The following is a 15,088-nucleotide window of genomic DNA, read 5'->3' on the forward strand; positions in this document are numbered from 1 at the left end:
CCAAGTGGCCGCAAATGACGGAGCCAAGCAGATCCGAAGTCAGAAATCTGTAGCTTCTTCCGGTTATTCCACATGGGAGTAGGGTCCCACGGGTTTGGGCCATTCTTAACTGCTTGCCCAGGCCACAAGCAGGGAGCTGAAATGTGGGTGGAATAACTATGCATACAAGGCCAGGACTTCAGCCACTATGCTACTGTGCCAGACCCTAATCTTAGTTTTCTAAATAAACACCATCGTGCAGCTCTCAAAATGAAATGAAGATTTAATGATAAATATATTGATTTGACCATCAATATGGACATAGCACTAATGAAAATTCCTTCTAAACTCATGAATTGAAATGCTTTTCACTGAGTGACAAAGGCAGATGGACCAACAATTTCATAGTTAACACTTTCATAAACTCACCTATAAACCGTTTTACCATGCAAGGAGGATTGCACTGAAAATTGAAGCATCTGTCTCAGTTACTTCCCAATCCCATTGTTTTGATGATGAAAATGAAAGATTTAATATCCTTTGGCAGCTTGTGAGAATAAATGAGACAAAACATGTGGACACGTGAACTGTACCCATACAGCACTTTTCTCTTATTGTAAAATGACCCAGCATCACGGTCCTTCCCTTGTCTTTTTCAATTTTGTGTTCTAAGGCAACACATTTAAACAGTACACTATTCCAACACAGCAGTTTCCTGATTGGACATCAGTAGAAAGTCTCACTTTCCATGGTATTGTATTGAATAAAGTAGTGAAACAGTAAGAGGAAAAAATAAATGACAATTTCATTGTGTTGAGATAAAGTGCCTGTCACAATCCCATTCCCTACAGGAAGACCAAAGTTTGCACATCAGAAAATGAGCATTGGGACACAAGCACTCCACTGTGAACTGCAAAGACCTGGACTGTGTTTTGACCACAGGTGGTGTTGCAGGAGGCTCAAGGCCAAATATTTAGGTCAGGCAAGAAATGATCATCGGACAGGCACAGCTGGAACCCTGCCGGGAAGGGTTACTGTAATTAAATGAATCTGTCTTAATATTTTTATGGATAAAAAAAGAAAAAAAAATATTTATCAACATTTTGTATGGCAACAAGTTGCTGAATCAAATATAGATGTTAAAAATTTACATGAGATGAATTGGATTGAAAAATCATTTGGAAAATGAAATTTTTTAATCGTAGAAACTAATTATCTTGCCTTTTTCATCTGCTCCTCCCCACCCCAGATTTCTCTCACTTCACCCCCACACCCAATTTCCTAGTCATTGCTGTATTCTGTGCCTCCCACTCCCACCCGCTCAAATCTGCCTTTCCAAGCATCTTTTGGGAGCTCCAAACAACCATGTGTGACAGTTCTCAACTGCTTCAGTCCCAGTTTTACCCTTTCATTATGTAACTAACGTTCAAGCGTCAGTGGAAACGCAATGCACACTCTGTCTTGTCCTCTGTGGCTTGTTAGCCCCATCGTATACACTAAATTACACCAAGTGCTGGACAGTGAGAGGCCTACAAGGAGACACCAATGGTTTTATTCTCCCTTCGATGCATTCTTTTCCTCATTAATTCTGTATCACTTATTTACCTGACACTTGGTGTCAAGTGCTGTTATTCACTCTAGGAAATTATTAAGCTTAAAACACTGTTTCTTATTTCAAGTAACTTAGATGTGGAGTAGGGATTTAAATGTATAACTCTGAAATTTGGTAACTGCTCCCCAAAAAAGTCAGTATTGGGTTCTACATCTGCATAATTGAAAAAATAGATTTTGATTTTTGGGTTTGATTAAAGAATTTATAGGGGAGATCAAGCTTGTTATCAATCTTTAAATAAGAATAATTGCTCAGGTGACTCCAAACAAACAGAAATGAAGCATAAATGTCAAGTTTGGAGATGTGAGGGGGAAAATCACTAATTAGGAAAAAAAAACTATATTTAAAGCATTTCTGGAAGTGCAACTTTGTAACTGAAGCAACAAAGGATCGGTATTAGCTGTTAAGTCTTAGTATGCCAAAAGGAAAAATTCTTTACTTCTGTGGGCTTCCAGGAACAGGAAAGAAGTCTTTGTTTGCAGAGGGCTGTCACGCTGAATTTCATTTTAGGCAGATCACTGCCATGCGGCAGATGGTTCAGGAGAAATAAGGAAAAAACGGAGGCAGAGGTAAAAGCAAGGCAGTTATCACCGGTACAGCAAGAAATAATCCAGAACTCCATGAGGTCATCACACTGGACACCAAGGCAAGTAATCCTAGCGAACAATAGAACAGACATAACAAGGAAATGACAGCTGTGTGAGAGATCTGTGATCTTTGATGTCTAACAAATTACAAACACAAAGAAAACAAGGGGAGAATGCCACTTCAGTTGCCAGTTTTGAATATGTTTGTGAAGCAGTGTCTTACACGTGACTTAAAGTTCAAATCCTGGCTCTATGTGTTTAAGGCGTATTAACTGGGGTAAATTGCTTAATGTATCTAACCTTATATTAATCTTATATAAAATACAATCAATCACAGCATTAAATATCAAGGTTTGCATATAGGGAGTAAAATACAGTAGATACTTAAAATGCTTATTGCTACAAATTACCCTTCAAAATTTTTTGTTTGTTTGTTTTAAAATACCCATTTATTTTATGTGAAAGTCAAAGATACATGGAGAGAGATTTGACATTTGGATCACTCCCAAATGTCAAAATCGTCAGAGGTTAGCCAATCCAAAGCCAGGGGCCAGGAGCCAGCAAAATCTTCCATGTCTCCCACGGGAGCTCTGTGGCCCACCCTCTTTTGCCTTCCTTAGCCACAAGCAAGGAGCTGGGTTAGAAATGGAGCAACTGGGATCAGAACCTGCTCCTATATGGGATGGTAACACTGCAGGTAGAGAACCAGTCTGTTATACTACCACCCCATCTCCCCCTACTCTTGTCTTTATAGTCAAAGATTAATCTCTGTAAGCTGTGTTTATACTCCCACAAAATTAAGTTCATAATGTACCATTAACTATACTTTCTCAAATGATATTCACTAACAAACTTTTCCATGCTTCAATTATAGAATGATTAATTTGTATCTGCCTCTCTCATCTAATTGTTGGCTTTACAAATTCTGTTCTTGAAAAACAGAATAAAATTAATTATTTGCAGAATCTGCATCATTTGTATGATATTAATTTCTAACGTTGCTTTTAAGGCATGTGTATTTCCATTTTATAGTGAAAATCATGCTACTCTGATATTCACATATAAATAGACCTCAGCTATTCACCATTCTTTAGGCAAACCATTGAAAGCATTGAGCACAGTATCTTTTTCATGGCAGGGATTCCATGTGTACAAACAGATAAAATGAACATATTAATTAATGCAAAGGCAAAATAGGCACACTTTATTAGATTTTATATCAGAGTGAGCTGAGCTTTTGAGAAACATTTTTTAAAAATTCATTGTTCTTGGAACTCCGTCTCTGCATACAAATTTTGATTTCTTGCCTAACTTGCTGTAAATATTGGAGAAATGAAGAAGACTGTCTTTATTACCACACCGCTCTGTTCTTATTATAAACTTTTTACTCACAATCCTTCGTCAATTACAAAAATAATTTTAAACATTTTTTGCATATGTGCAAGATTAAAGAGATGAAAAGGACTAGAAATAAGAGAAGACAACAAAAAAACATGTCAGGACATGGATTTAGAAAACACCAAGTAATTAAGAAGATTAACGGTAAAGCAAAATTAATGGAAAATTAATTCAGGAAACTATTCTAAGATTATTTTGGTATCAAAAATTAAATACAATGATAACATCTTATTTATCCTCCTGGATAGTGATTACTCTAGTGTTATAAACAACGTATTCTATGACTTTCAAGGAGGGTATTTTTCATTAACCTGGATAACCTTGATATGTCAAAATACTTTAATAATTTTAAGAATTCCATTAGTAAGCAGAAGTAATTCTAATTCATAAAACTAGGCCATGAAGCAATTGACCCAATCAGACTCTTGGATTCCCCATGCCACATTTTAATTAGAAGTTTAAAAGATTCTAATTCCAAGTACAAAGGCCTATTACCTAAGAAAAGTCTAGTTGTTTCGTTACAAATTCCTGAGAAATTGTGCTTTTTCTACAGGCTTGCATTAGGCTCTTTGGATGGCTGCACCAGAATTGTGGCCTATCTTCCTGCAGGTGCTTGTGGCGATGCGAACTAGCAGATCAATCTCTACCAGCTTTAATCTGCTACGCATTTTGAGTGTTCTGTTCTTGGATTTAAGGTTTATAGTTCCTCTCTGAAAATATCATTTACTAGAAAATGAAACCTAACTTTCACTCTAGATATTTATTTACTTCTTCTTGAAATCAGGCGGCAAAGGAAGCAATCACGAGGGATAGAAAGAGGAAGAGAAGAAATGGTATCTACAAGCTGGGAGAAGTGGTTGGAACGTGTGAGAGGTCAAACACACTAGGGGCAAAACATAAGGGGTGTTCACGAAACCATCTGTTTTACTTACCAATTTCTATTGAAATATTAGCAAACCTGGGAAAGCTTCATTTTGGGTGTGTCTGTGAGTGTATTTCTGGAAAAGAATGTGTTGGTGACTGGGATGTACATCTGAGTGGAGTAGGGAGGAGGAACCAAGCCTCAGTGTAGGCAGGCAGGATGCGTTACTGTGGAGGCTGAGCATGCAAGCCTAGACTCTTTACTCTGATCATGTGCACAAGCACAGCTCCTGCCCCTGTTTATGGAATCTGCATCTCTATGTGGTACTGAATTCCTTACCACTAATATCCTGTTCCCTCTCTCATTCTCCTCCTCAGCTCAATTCTGACGAGTCAACAGAGTAATTGATCTCAAAGGAAAAGTTGCGCTGGCCACTCCTTTTATTAAACCTCTTCAGCCACTCCAAGCACTAACAGAAGGTCCAAGCACTAGAAATTAGCACATAATCCAGATCTTCACCCACCCACTTTTCTCACTTTTGAGAAATTCCAGTACAGGCAGACTAGTAATGATCATTACTCCCTGAAATCATCTGTCCTATGGTCATCAAGAGTGAGGAAATGAAGAAAAAAGAAAACTTGTAGGCAGTAGCTGAGATAGGGAACACCAGGCTTCTGCAAGGATGACTGGCGCTATACCGTTTACGGCTGCTGGTGACCAGCAATAGGAACAGCAATGGTATTGACTGTCATGTGCAACCAACGACATATAACAACAAGCGAGACCACTCAATGTGTGGAACTTAATCTCTCCCAGGTATTATGCAGGGTGAGAGAAATCAATGAGAGAATGGGCATACAGAAGTAAATAAGCAAAGGTTGAGCCATCCTGAAAGAATCCAAAAAAAGGAAAGAAGAAAGAAAGAAGAGAGAAAGAAAGAAGAGAGAAAGAAAGAAGAGAGAAAGAAAGAAGAGAGAAAGAAAGAAAGAAAGAAAGAAAGAAAGAAAAAGAGAAAAATTTAAAACATTTGGAAAGCCTGGAAGTAGTGCAGGTACCAAGGGTCTACATTCAGATTCATTTGAAATATCTTTGAGGTCACAAGCTGTGATTTATCCACTATACCAGAGTTCCTGTAACACATTTTTTTGTTGCTAGATCAATGCCCAAAATATATGTGCTCTATTCTAATCTAAACATAAAAACCAGCCACATGCATCTCTTAGTTTGAAAAAAAATATGATGGTTGAATACAAAGGACAATTGATTTTGAAAAGAGAAACAACAAGGTGATTGGACATTAAGGATTTCACAGGAGCCAAGGGTGGGGAACATAGATTAGTTGGGGAAAAGTTTGGGGAAGGCTTTTGTGAAATCCCTGGAAAGTCTAGACTAATAGGTAAAGTCTAGATATTTGTATTCTTTTTATAACCCTAGGAACATCATTGAATTATAATTTTTAGAAGTTCTGAGAGGAGTAACATATTAGTGGATGGTGAATAAAGGTCAGTGGAGGTTGAACAAGTCTTTCTAGATTTTCCAGACTTTTCTCCCTCACTTATGACAGTAAATTTAGAAATGAATATGGTATTAATGAAGGAAATTTCCTGTGCTTCCATTGCAACAAAACAGTCATCCTTAATACACCATTCACTCCATTATCTCTCTTGGAGTTCTGATCACTTGTAGTATTAAGGGTACATTTTTGTGTTTTTTGGAATACTCTGTTAGTTCTATGCAATTGGAACTTGAAACTTAGCAAAACAGCAAAAAAAAAAAAAAAAAAAAAAAAAAAGGAAAGTAACACTATAACACTACTGCAGTTTTGTCCAAGAAAGTCACTTATTTTGCTTTTTAATCATTTTTCATTTCTGTGAATTAAATGAAAATCCATGTAAAAGTCCCACACATGGTAATGATTAGAGTGATATTTGTAAATATATCCAATTCTTAATACAATATGTAAGTTGTTTTATTAACTTAAAATTTTCCTATTAGTACATTTTTAAATACAATGTTTTATATTTTTCATTCTCCATTAGACTTAATGATATCCAAATATTTTTGTAAATATAAGAAACATAAGACAGGTAAAAACGTTTTCTTTCTTTCTCTCTCTATTTTCTTTTTTTACCTTATACGGCTTTAAAAGTTACACAGGCAAAAAGATAGGCAAATACACAGACTTCCCTTCTGTTGCGTTATGCCTCAGGATTGCAGGAACATAAATTTGTGTCTTAACTAGGTGAAACATATGAGACTATTTCTATGCAGGATATTTTCAAAAATTTGGCCTTGCCCTGTTTATGTACTTGAATTTATTAAATTTTCAATTACGTACTCTGTGAGATTTGCATCCCAAACCACAGCACTAATAAAACAAAGTGTTACAGAGTCGGGGAAAAAAATGAGTTTAAATCTTACCTCCAAACTTTATTGATCTATACTAGTTTGGAAAATCAGTCTGTGACTCCTAATCCTCTTCTGTAAAGTGAAAATCGCCATCCACCTCAGAAGGCTGCTGTGAAAATGAACAGTGGTTATGTTGACAGCAGGACACAGCTCAGAGCTGGGGAGGCCGTCTGCGGTAAGGTGTTTCAGAGCTCCTGGAGTGTGTGTTTCTCCTCTCCTCTGATCATAACCACAGCGCTCCCTTGGAAACTGCTTCAGAAGATGAAGTGACAGAGTTTCAACACAAATTTTAACTAAAGGGGTACGAACAGGAATCCTTTTAGAAAAGAGAAGCTAATGAAAATCTATTCTCCATCAAATAGAGAACAGCATTGAGACACTAATACCGAAGTGCAAAAAATCCACAATTATGCAGCTGGCTCTGCAGGGTGGTTACTCTTTTCCAGGATAGAATAGTGAGGTTTGGAGTAGAGGATTCTTAAAGGGAGAATATAATTTGGTCACTTTACGCTCAGTTCTGGAGCATAATTCAAATGATATTTTAACAAGTAGTGGAACTATCTTAGGTACCAAATAAATTTTTTGTTTGTTTGGTTTGGTTTGGTTTCCTGGATTGGTCATTTTATGGGCAACTTAACCTTCATGAAAATACTAAAAACACTCTAAGATGACAGGTCAGTTTCTTATAACAGATGTAGGAAAAACTGGATGCCTACATGCAGACTAACCAATCCAGACCCTATTTCATAAACACACATCATTTAAAAATGGTTCAATACTGAAACAGAAGGTCTTAAGCTGCATAACTAATAGAAGAAAATATAGAGATTCATGCTTGAGATGACTCTCTAATATAGAGACTTGGTCTTGGCAATGATGCCTTGACTATGACACCCCAAAGCACATGCAAACAAAAGCAAAATTAGATAAATCAGGTTTTCTGAAGCTGAAACAAATTTTGGAGCTGGCATTGTAGCATAGTAAGTTAACTCATCCCCTGTGACAATGGCAAGTTTTATGTACACTGATCAACATGCTGATTGATCCAATTGCAATCCGACTCATTGCTAATGCTCTTGGGGAAAAGGTAGAGAATGATACAGGTGCTTTGGCCCCTCCTACCTGCAGGTGAAACTCCTGGCTCCTGACTTCAGTCTGGCCCGGAATAAGCTATTTGGGAACCAAACCAGAAGTCATATTTATATGTCTACATCCATGTTTATATAAATATAAACTATCACTCTGTCTTTATCACTCTCTTTCTCTCTATAACTCTTCCTTTCGAATAAAATTAAATACTTAAAAAAACTAAATTTGTGGCATATCATAAGAAATAACTAAAAGAGTGAAAAGACAGCCCAGAGAATCTGAAAAAAATAATACCCAACCATGTATTAATATTTAAGATGGTAAATATTTTGCAAAGGAAAAAGAGAGGTGGAAATGATAGAATAATAAATACAACACAAGATTTGATTAAAGAACTTTGGTCATTCATTTAACAGCTCCATATTAAGCCTACCTTGCATGATATCACACTTATATCCTAATATCCATTATACTCAGAAAACTAAAGTAGTTCAGTGTTAAACAACATAGCACATGTGTACAAATAAAAATAAAGGAGACACCAGAGGTTGGAAAGAGATGTAATGATAGCAGTGGACACAGGTTCCATAATGGAATCTTTGTCTGCTAAGTGGACATGTTTTATTTTATACTCTGTGTCAGAGAATCACTAAAATATTGAAACCATAAATAGCATGATTACAATTACATTTTAGGAAACTCACAAAGCATCAAGGCAATAGGATGATTAAAATTAAAGAATAGGAATACATTACGATCCAAATTCTGGGCCAGAACTCATGTTATGTTGAATATGTTACAAGAAATCTCTCTGCCCATTCGTTCATTTTGGTTTTTACAGTTGGTTCCATCAACTCTGCATGACTCATACCAAATCTGTGAATGTGAATGTTTTTAAGAGGAATTGGATTTTGAAGCCCCTACATTTGACCTTCAGATCCCTCGCTCATTATCTACGTGAACTTGGGAGAGTTATATAAGTTCTTTTTTATGCTTCTGTTTTATAAATATCATCTCTAAGATGTGAAAAGAGTGATTCAGATCAGATAATTTTAAGAATCTCATGAATAAGTAAAGACAAATAAGATTTTGAGATAAAATACAGGTCTAGTTAAATCTGAATTCCAAATAAGCAATAGCATTAGCATTTTTTAATGAACTACATCAAAATGTGAGTAATTTAAGATGTTTCACAGGATATACTCATATTAAAAATGTATACCTACATTTGAAATTATAATCTCATTGTCTTATTTGTCATATATGTATTTTAAAAAATCTGTTAATAAGTATTCCTAGCAGAGAATACGCTTTATTTAGGAATTCGTGTTTTAGAAACAGTGTTTTTCCCACTAACTTATAGCTACATTTCAGGAACCAGTATTGACTTGGGTCTGAAATCACAGTTCTCCAAGAATTCTCCTTCTGGCAGTCACATTATTCAAGTTACATGAAAGTGGATAATATCACCCTTATACCTAAGAGACTACTTTTATGTCATGACAGCTAAAATTGCGCTTTTGGATTGCATGAACTAATTTTTATAAGCACTTAAAATTTTTGTATATTTAATAGCTGCTATCAAAAACAATATTCGGCACAGAAATCAATATCTGTTAAACAACTGTGGTTAAAAGTAAATCAGCCAAGGTATTGGAGTCATGAAATAATTTCCCCTTATTGAATTACAAGGCTTACACTACTCATTAGACACATAGCTATCAGTTTATCCTACTCACTATATGAAGATCAGTTCATCTTCCAATCCCTCTCTTGTCCTCAGTATTCTCTTTTCTGCGTGTTAACTTGATATTCTCTTCTGCTCATTGTCACATGTATTTGTGTGTGTATATATGCCTTTGTACAATTCAAGACTTACTGCAGTCTTAAACTATCTGCAAAAGCAGACAAGATTTGTATGTGTAAAGCATTATATGAGATCCTAAAATTCTACATTCATCGTTATTCTACAATTCTTTTGTCTATTTGCCTATTGAATTCATAAGACAGTTTCCCATTTCTATGTGCCCCTGCCACTCAACAGAACTACAATAGCAAATCGATTACAGGAAAATAACTGTCCTCTTGACGCTGATTTTTCTGGCTTTATGGATACCAAAATTTTGTTGAAATTATATGCATATATATGTACATTTACTCCATTAAACAGAAAGATCTGTATGTCTGTATATCTATTTTCTATGCATCCAACTTCTCTTTTTCCTTGTTTGTAATCTTACATGTAAGACTAAACATAAGAAAGCAAGATCAGTCTTTATTATTTGTCTCAGATGCGTTCCTCCACAATGTGTACACATAGTCAAAATGCTAGTCACAAAGCATCTAATAAACTCACCCTTGGGGAATTGATAGCATTGTCTGTCTTTCTTTAACTATGCATTCATTTTGTTTTGCTTCAAGTGGCCCAGGAAAATGATATTATTTAAGAAAACTATTCCGATAAACATGGTCAAACTTCATGCCACACAGCATTTGGGTCTGTCTGAGCTTTCAGAAGAGCAGACTGGATGTCTCTCTCTCCATTTCTCTCTGTGTGTGTGTGTGTGTGTGTGTGTGTGTGTGTTTGAAGGTTTGTTTATTGATTTGAAAGTGGGAATTACAGAATTAGAGAAGAAGCGAGGAAACAGAGGGAGATCCCTCATGACCTACTTCTCAGACTGCTGCTAGCACCAGGGCTGAGCCAGGCTGAAGCCAGGAACTAGGAGCCTCATCTCAGCCTCCAAGGGAGGCGACAGAGGCCAAACACTCATTGTTTCCATTGCTTTGTTGAGGTGATTCACAGGAAGGTGAATTGGAAGCTGCGCAGCTGGGACAGGAGCTGACATACTATAAGGCTGCTAGTGCCTCATGCAGCTTCATGTGCTATACATCTTGCATGAAAACAAGGTGTTATGATTTTACCCAGAACATATACAATGCCTGCAGACTTAGAAAGTCAACTTGCAGATTCCAGAACGAAAGCAATAAGCCCTTTCTCTTTGCCAGGTAAAAGAATACAATCTGAAAAGGCATCACCATCATCATGCAATTATTAAATATTAGGTATTAAGCAATTTAGTCCTGTTATTTTTTTATAAATAAAATGAATGGCATAATGATAGAGAATGCACAGAGAAGATTGTTAGCACTAAGGAATATACACTAATTATAGAAAAAATCACAGGGAATTTCTCAAATCAAGGAAAATGTATTCCTTTATCTCTTTTACAATGCCACATGGTAAAGCTGCAAAAACTTCGGTTAACGTCATAATGAATATTGAAGAATACCATGAGAACTTTGTTGTAAAGAAGTGATTCATTATTTTTTAATGTTTATGTTCTTTTTATTATTGTGGCCAAGCAAGCAGCTTCCTAGTGGTCAAATAAGAATGTTTTCATATTTTAGTGCTACAACATTAAGTCATTTATTATTAATACAACTCATAAATACTCTCACCATCAAAAATAGCCTCAAACAACCTTATCTGGGTGGATTCAGACTTTGCTTCTTCCCCAAGGGCTTCCAGTTTCTGGCCTATAATTAGTTGTCATTTATTCTGACGGGAAAGATTCTACCAACATTCCCCTATGTCTCAATAATGTTCTTGACAGATTTTATACCCTGAGGCAACCTAAACCATTTACTAAGTGAGACACAGTAAAAAGGAAGAAAAGATATAATAAGAAAAAAAAAAAACATCATTTTTAGGCTAAAGTTAATTAAGTATTTTTGCAGGATTGTTTTCCTAAAAGCATTCATTCATACTTTGCCAAATGGAGGTCTGAGGTTGTAGCATCCTTTAAAATAATTCTAGTTACTCATTTCACATTCCAAGTGCACAGCTGTGTAAAAACGAAGTATATACTTGCTAATTAAGTCCCTGATTAAAATTTTTATGCTGCTAAATAATTCTTATAGAATTAACACTTATGTATATTCTCTGGAAAATGCCCCAGCTGTCATTTATTTTCTAAAATAAAGAATTGAGACCATAAATGGTCATATGAAAATTACAAGATGATACTTCTGGGAAATAATACTATTTCCCAGCTATGGCTAAGAAAAGTAAACCAATCTTTCTTTATCAAAAATGCAAGCAAGTATAGAAAAAGGTGGTTCTCTTTCCAAAGTGGAAGCCAAATTTGTTAATTATGTGAAGAATTGCTTCCGGATGACTGACCAGGAGACTAGTCAAGATCTTTGGCAGTGGAGGAAGTCTCTTTAAGAAAATAAACAGTTTGCTAAAATTTTCCATCTTATTTCATTTCTGTAACAGTTGATATCTGGCTGTCCTTTTTTATAATGCAGAGTGAGAACTTTCCCTGCCGTGTTTGATAAATTTATTTTTTTCATATTTTATATTCAGATTGTATTGCATATGATAAGGTTACATTAGGCCAGTTCTCCAGATTTACTAAAGAAATCTTATCCAAGACAAATTGCATTTTTAATGTTGAAAAGAATTTCAAAAGGGTCATCCCAAGTCCATAACACATCAGCCAAAGCAGTCTATCCCACAAAGAACCACACACAAAGCAGTCAAATCCAGAATGGAGTTCATGGTTGTGAGAGAAATTACAATAGTAGAGAGGAAATAAAATCCTACAAAGGTAACTAAATCCTCAAGAAGACAAGAAAAGGAAAGGCAAGAGCAGGGAAGCGAAGATTAAGTAAGAAAGAGGGCTGGGGAGAGTTTCAGAAGCAGATATCAGGGGAAAGGTGTTGCTCCAAAACATCAGTCTCTGCTCCTTCAGTCTCTCCCTGACACATATGTTCAAATCCAGCTGCAGATACATTTCAGTCTTGTTGTAGGCTGGCCACAGAGACAGGTGGTCCCCATTTGGATTCCCAGTCCGAGCAAAGTTACTCCAGTATCTCATCATCTTCCTGCTCAGCAGCTTCTCTTCTCCAGTAGCTCCTTCAAACATGACCACATCCCCCGTCAGGAAGGCAGCTCCAAAGACGAAGTGGATTTCATCAGAGTGGTCGGCTTTGACAAACGCAGGCTTCGTGTCTTCAAAACATTGGGGTCGATGCTGAAACTCCTAGTAGACTGGTGCACCACTGTCTCTGTGGTAGCGAGCTGTGATCAGTGCTGGGTTCGCAAACAACACATTTCCAAGCAACCCAGGAGACTATCTTGGATTTCAATAGAAGAGTGTTTGTCATGAAAGTATTCATCAGACACAACATACAAAAGCTGGGCAGGAATGTTCAAGATAGAGTATATCATACGAAGGGCAAAAGACTTGTTGGCTCCATCAATGATATCAGGAATTGTCTTCATGGGGAGCAAGTAAGCACACTCATGGTCATTGACACCAATGGTAGAAGGAACTGTTTTGAAGGTTTGTTGAGTCAACAGTTCTAGAGGATCTTCAAGAAAGAAATGGCCATCAACCACTGGAGTGAAAGACTTTGTTTTCTGGCCAAGGCTCAGTAACTCCTTGGAGGAGTTCTCTCTCAGGCACGTCAGCAGAGCCAGGGAGTCTGATGCATTGCAATCACAGGCTTCTGCAACAATCTGCAAATCTTTACTCCTTTGATCACCAGCAGACTTCAGGTAGGGAAGGATGGCTACCCATCTCTCCATGATGGCCCTGTGGAATAAACCAATGACCATGGGGGACAGAACTAGGCTGGAAACACTTATGCCTCCTGCCGATTCGCCAAAGATGGTCAAATGGCCAGGGTCCCCACCAAAGAAATTGATGTTCTTCTGCACCCAGGAAAGAGCAACCAGCTGGTCCTTAAAGCCCCAGTTCCCAGAAACATGCTGGTCCTGTGTGGTGAAGAAGCCAAATATTCCAAGCCGGTATTGAGTAATCACAACCAGCACATTCTCATAGGCAGCTAGTGCAGATCCATCGAAGATGGAAGCTGAGCCAATCTCAAAAGCACCCCCTGGAAACCATACCATCACCTTTGGTCAAAGGTCAGTGCAAATCCCGCAAGTCAGGAAGCCAGGATTGGCTTCTGGGGTTGTGTTAAATCTCTTCACGGTGGCCTCCCCACACTACTGAGACGGGTTCCAGAGCACGGGATGGCCACTGCTCTCTGATCGGGGACCTCAATCTCGTTGGGCCTGTGTAGGCAGGTGAGGTGGTAATGAATATTTATGTAAGTCTTCACAGAAAGTGGGTCCCATAAGTTGAGACTTCAAGTGTAAATAGGAACTCTTTGCACTGAAATTTTAGGTAGGAGTACAGACAAATTAGCAATTATCAATTCTGATCAAAAGTCAGTCTTTGTGAACAGAATATCATTATTATTTTGAGAGCCTTCTACTTTTCAGCTTAATGCATCTTACCAGACAGTGAACGGAGTGGAAAATGCTGCCTGAAGCAAGGAGAAACAGGATCTTGAAGATGGACTTCAGATGATAGTAAAATGGATAAAATGAGCATGCCTAAAAATAGTCCATGCCTAACACATCTCCTATGCTAACCTATAAAACAAATTAATCTTTTTAAATGTTATGTCTCCTCATTTCAGATAGTATCAATTTCATAGACTTTTCTAAGTATTAAGTGATTTAAAAAGTAATATATATAAAACATTTACTGTGAGTAATGTTGATGATAATGATGATGATATGGTTTGTTAGCCTAAAAACTAGGTTAAATATTTACATACCATTACCATAGAATTATTTTAGATCAATTTCTAATAAATTCAGGAAATCCAAGCCAAATTCCCCTGTAGGCTGAGACAAAATGGAGTGTAGTTTCTACTGAAGTGTTGCTTTGAGGTAAATAAAGCTAGCCAAATATCTTCAGTTTTCTTTAAGTTGGTAAAAATAAAATACACTGAGGATTCTCACCTGTCTCCATAGCATAGTCCCATATCAAACATATATACTTTCTGTAAGCAAGTATGAAACAGCAAAAAATATTTGTGGAACAGCTGTTTTCAAGCGATGGGCAGCAGAAAGTACAAAACTATTTTATTTAAGAAAATCATCCATGTGACCTCTAAACTCACTCTAGCCTTCTGCATAGAATTTATTTTTTCATTCACAGAAAGTTCAAAGTTCAGTTTCAATGAATAAAAAAGACCAAAGAAATGGTTCTCTCTTTCCAGTGTGTCTGAAATTTGTAAACCAAAATAACAGAGAGGAGAGAGCTCAGAGGAGAAAAGCGCTTTAGG

At 36.8% G+C, this 15,088-nt stretch overlaps 1 protein-coding gene across 1 annotated transcript; it reads right to left on the bottom strand.

Annotated features, from left to right (window-relative positions):
• Positions 1-12,481: 12,481 nt before the first annotated feature.
• LOC101528122 (carboxylesterase 5A-like) lies at positions 12,482-13,859 on the bottom strand. The gene is given in 2 exon segments (XM_058670432.1): positions 12,482-13,067; positions 13,070-13,859. Coding segments are annotated over 2 exon segments (1,296 nt in total). The 3' UTR covers positions 12,482-12,561.
• Positions 13,860-15,088: the final 1,229 nt, after the last annotated feature.

The sequence above is a fragment of the Ochotona princeps genome, chromosome 11 (genome assembly GCF_030435755.1).
Source record: "Ochotona princeps isolate mOchPri1 chromosome 11, mOchPri1.hap1, whole genome shotgun sequence".
Classification (NCBI taxonomy): domain Eukaryota; kingdom Metazoa; phylum Chordata; class Mammalia; order Lagomorpha; family Ochotonidae; genus Ochotona; species Ochotona princeps.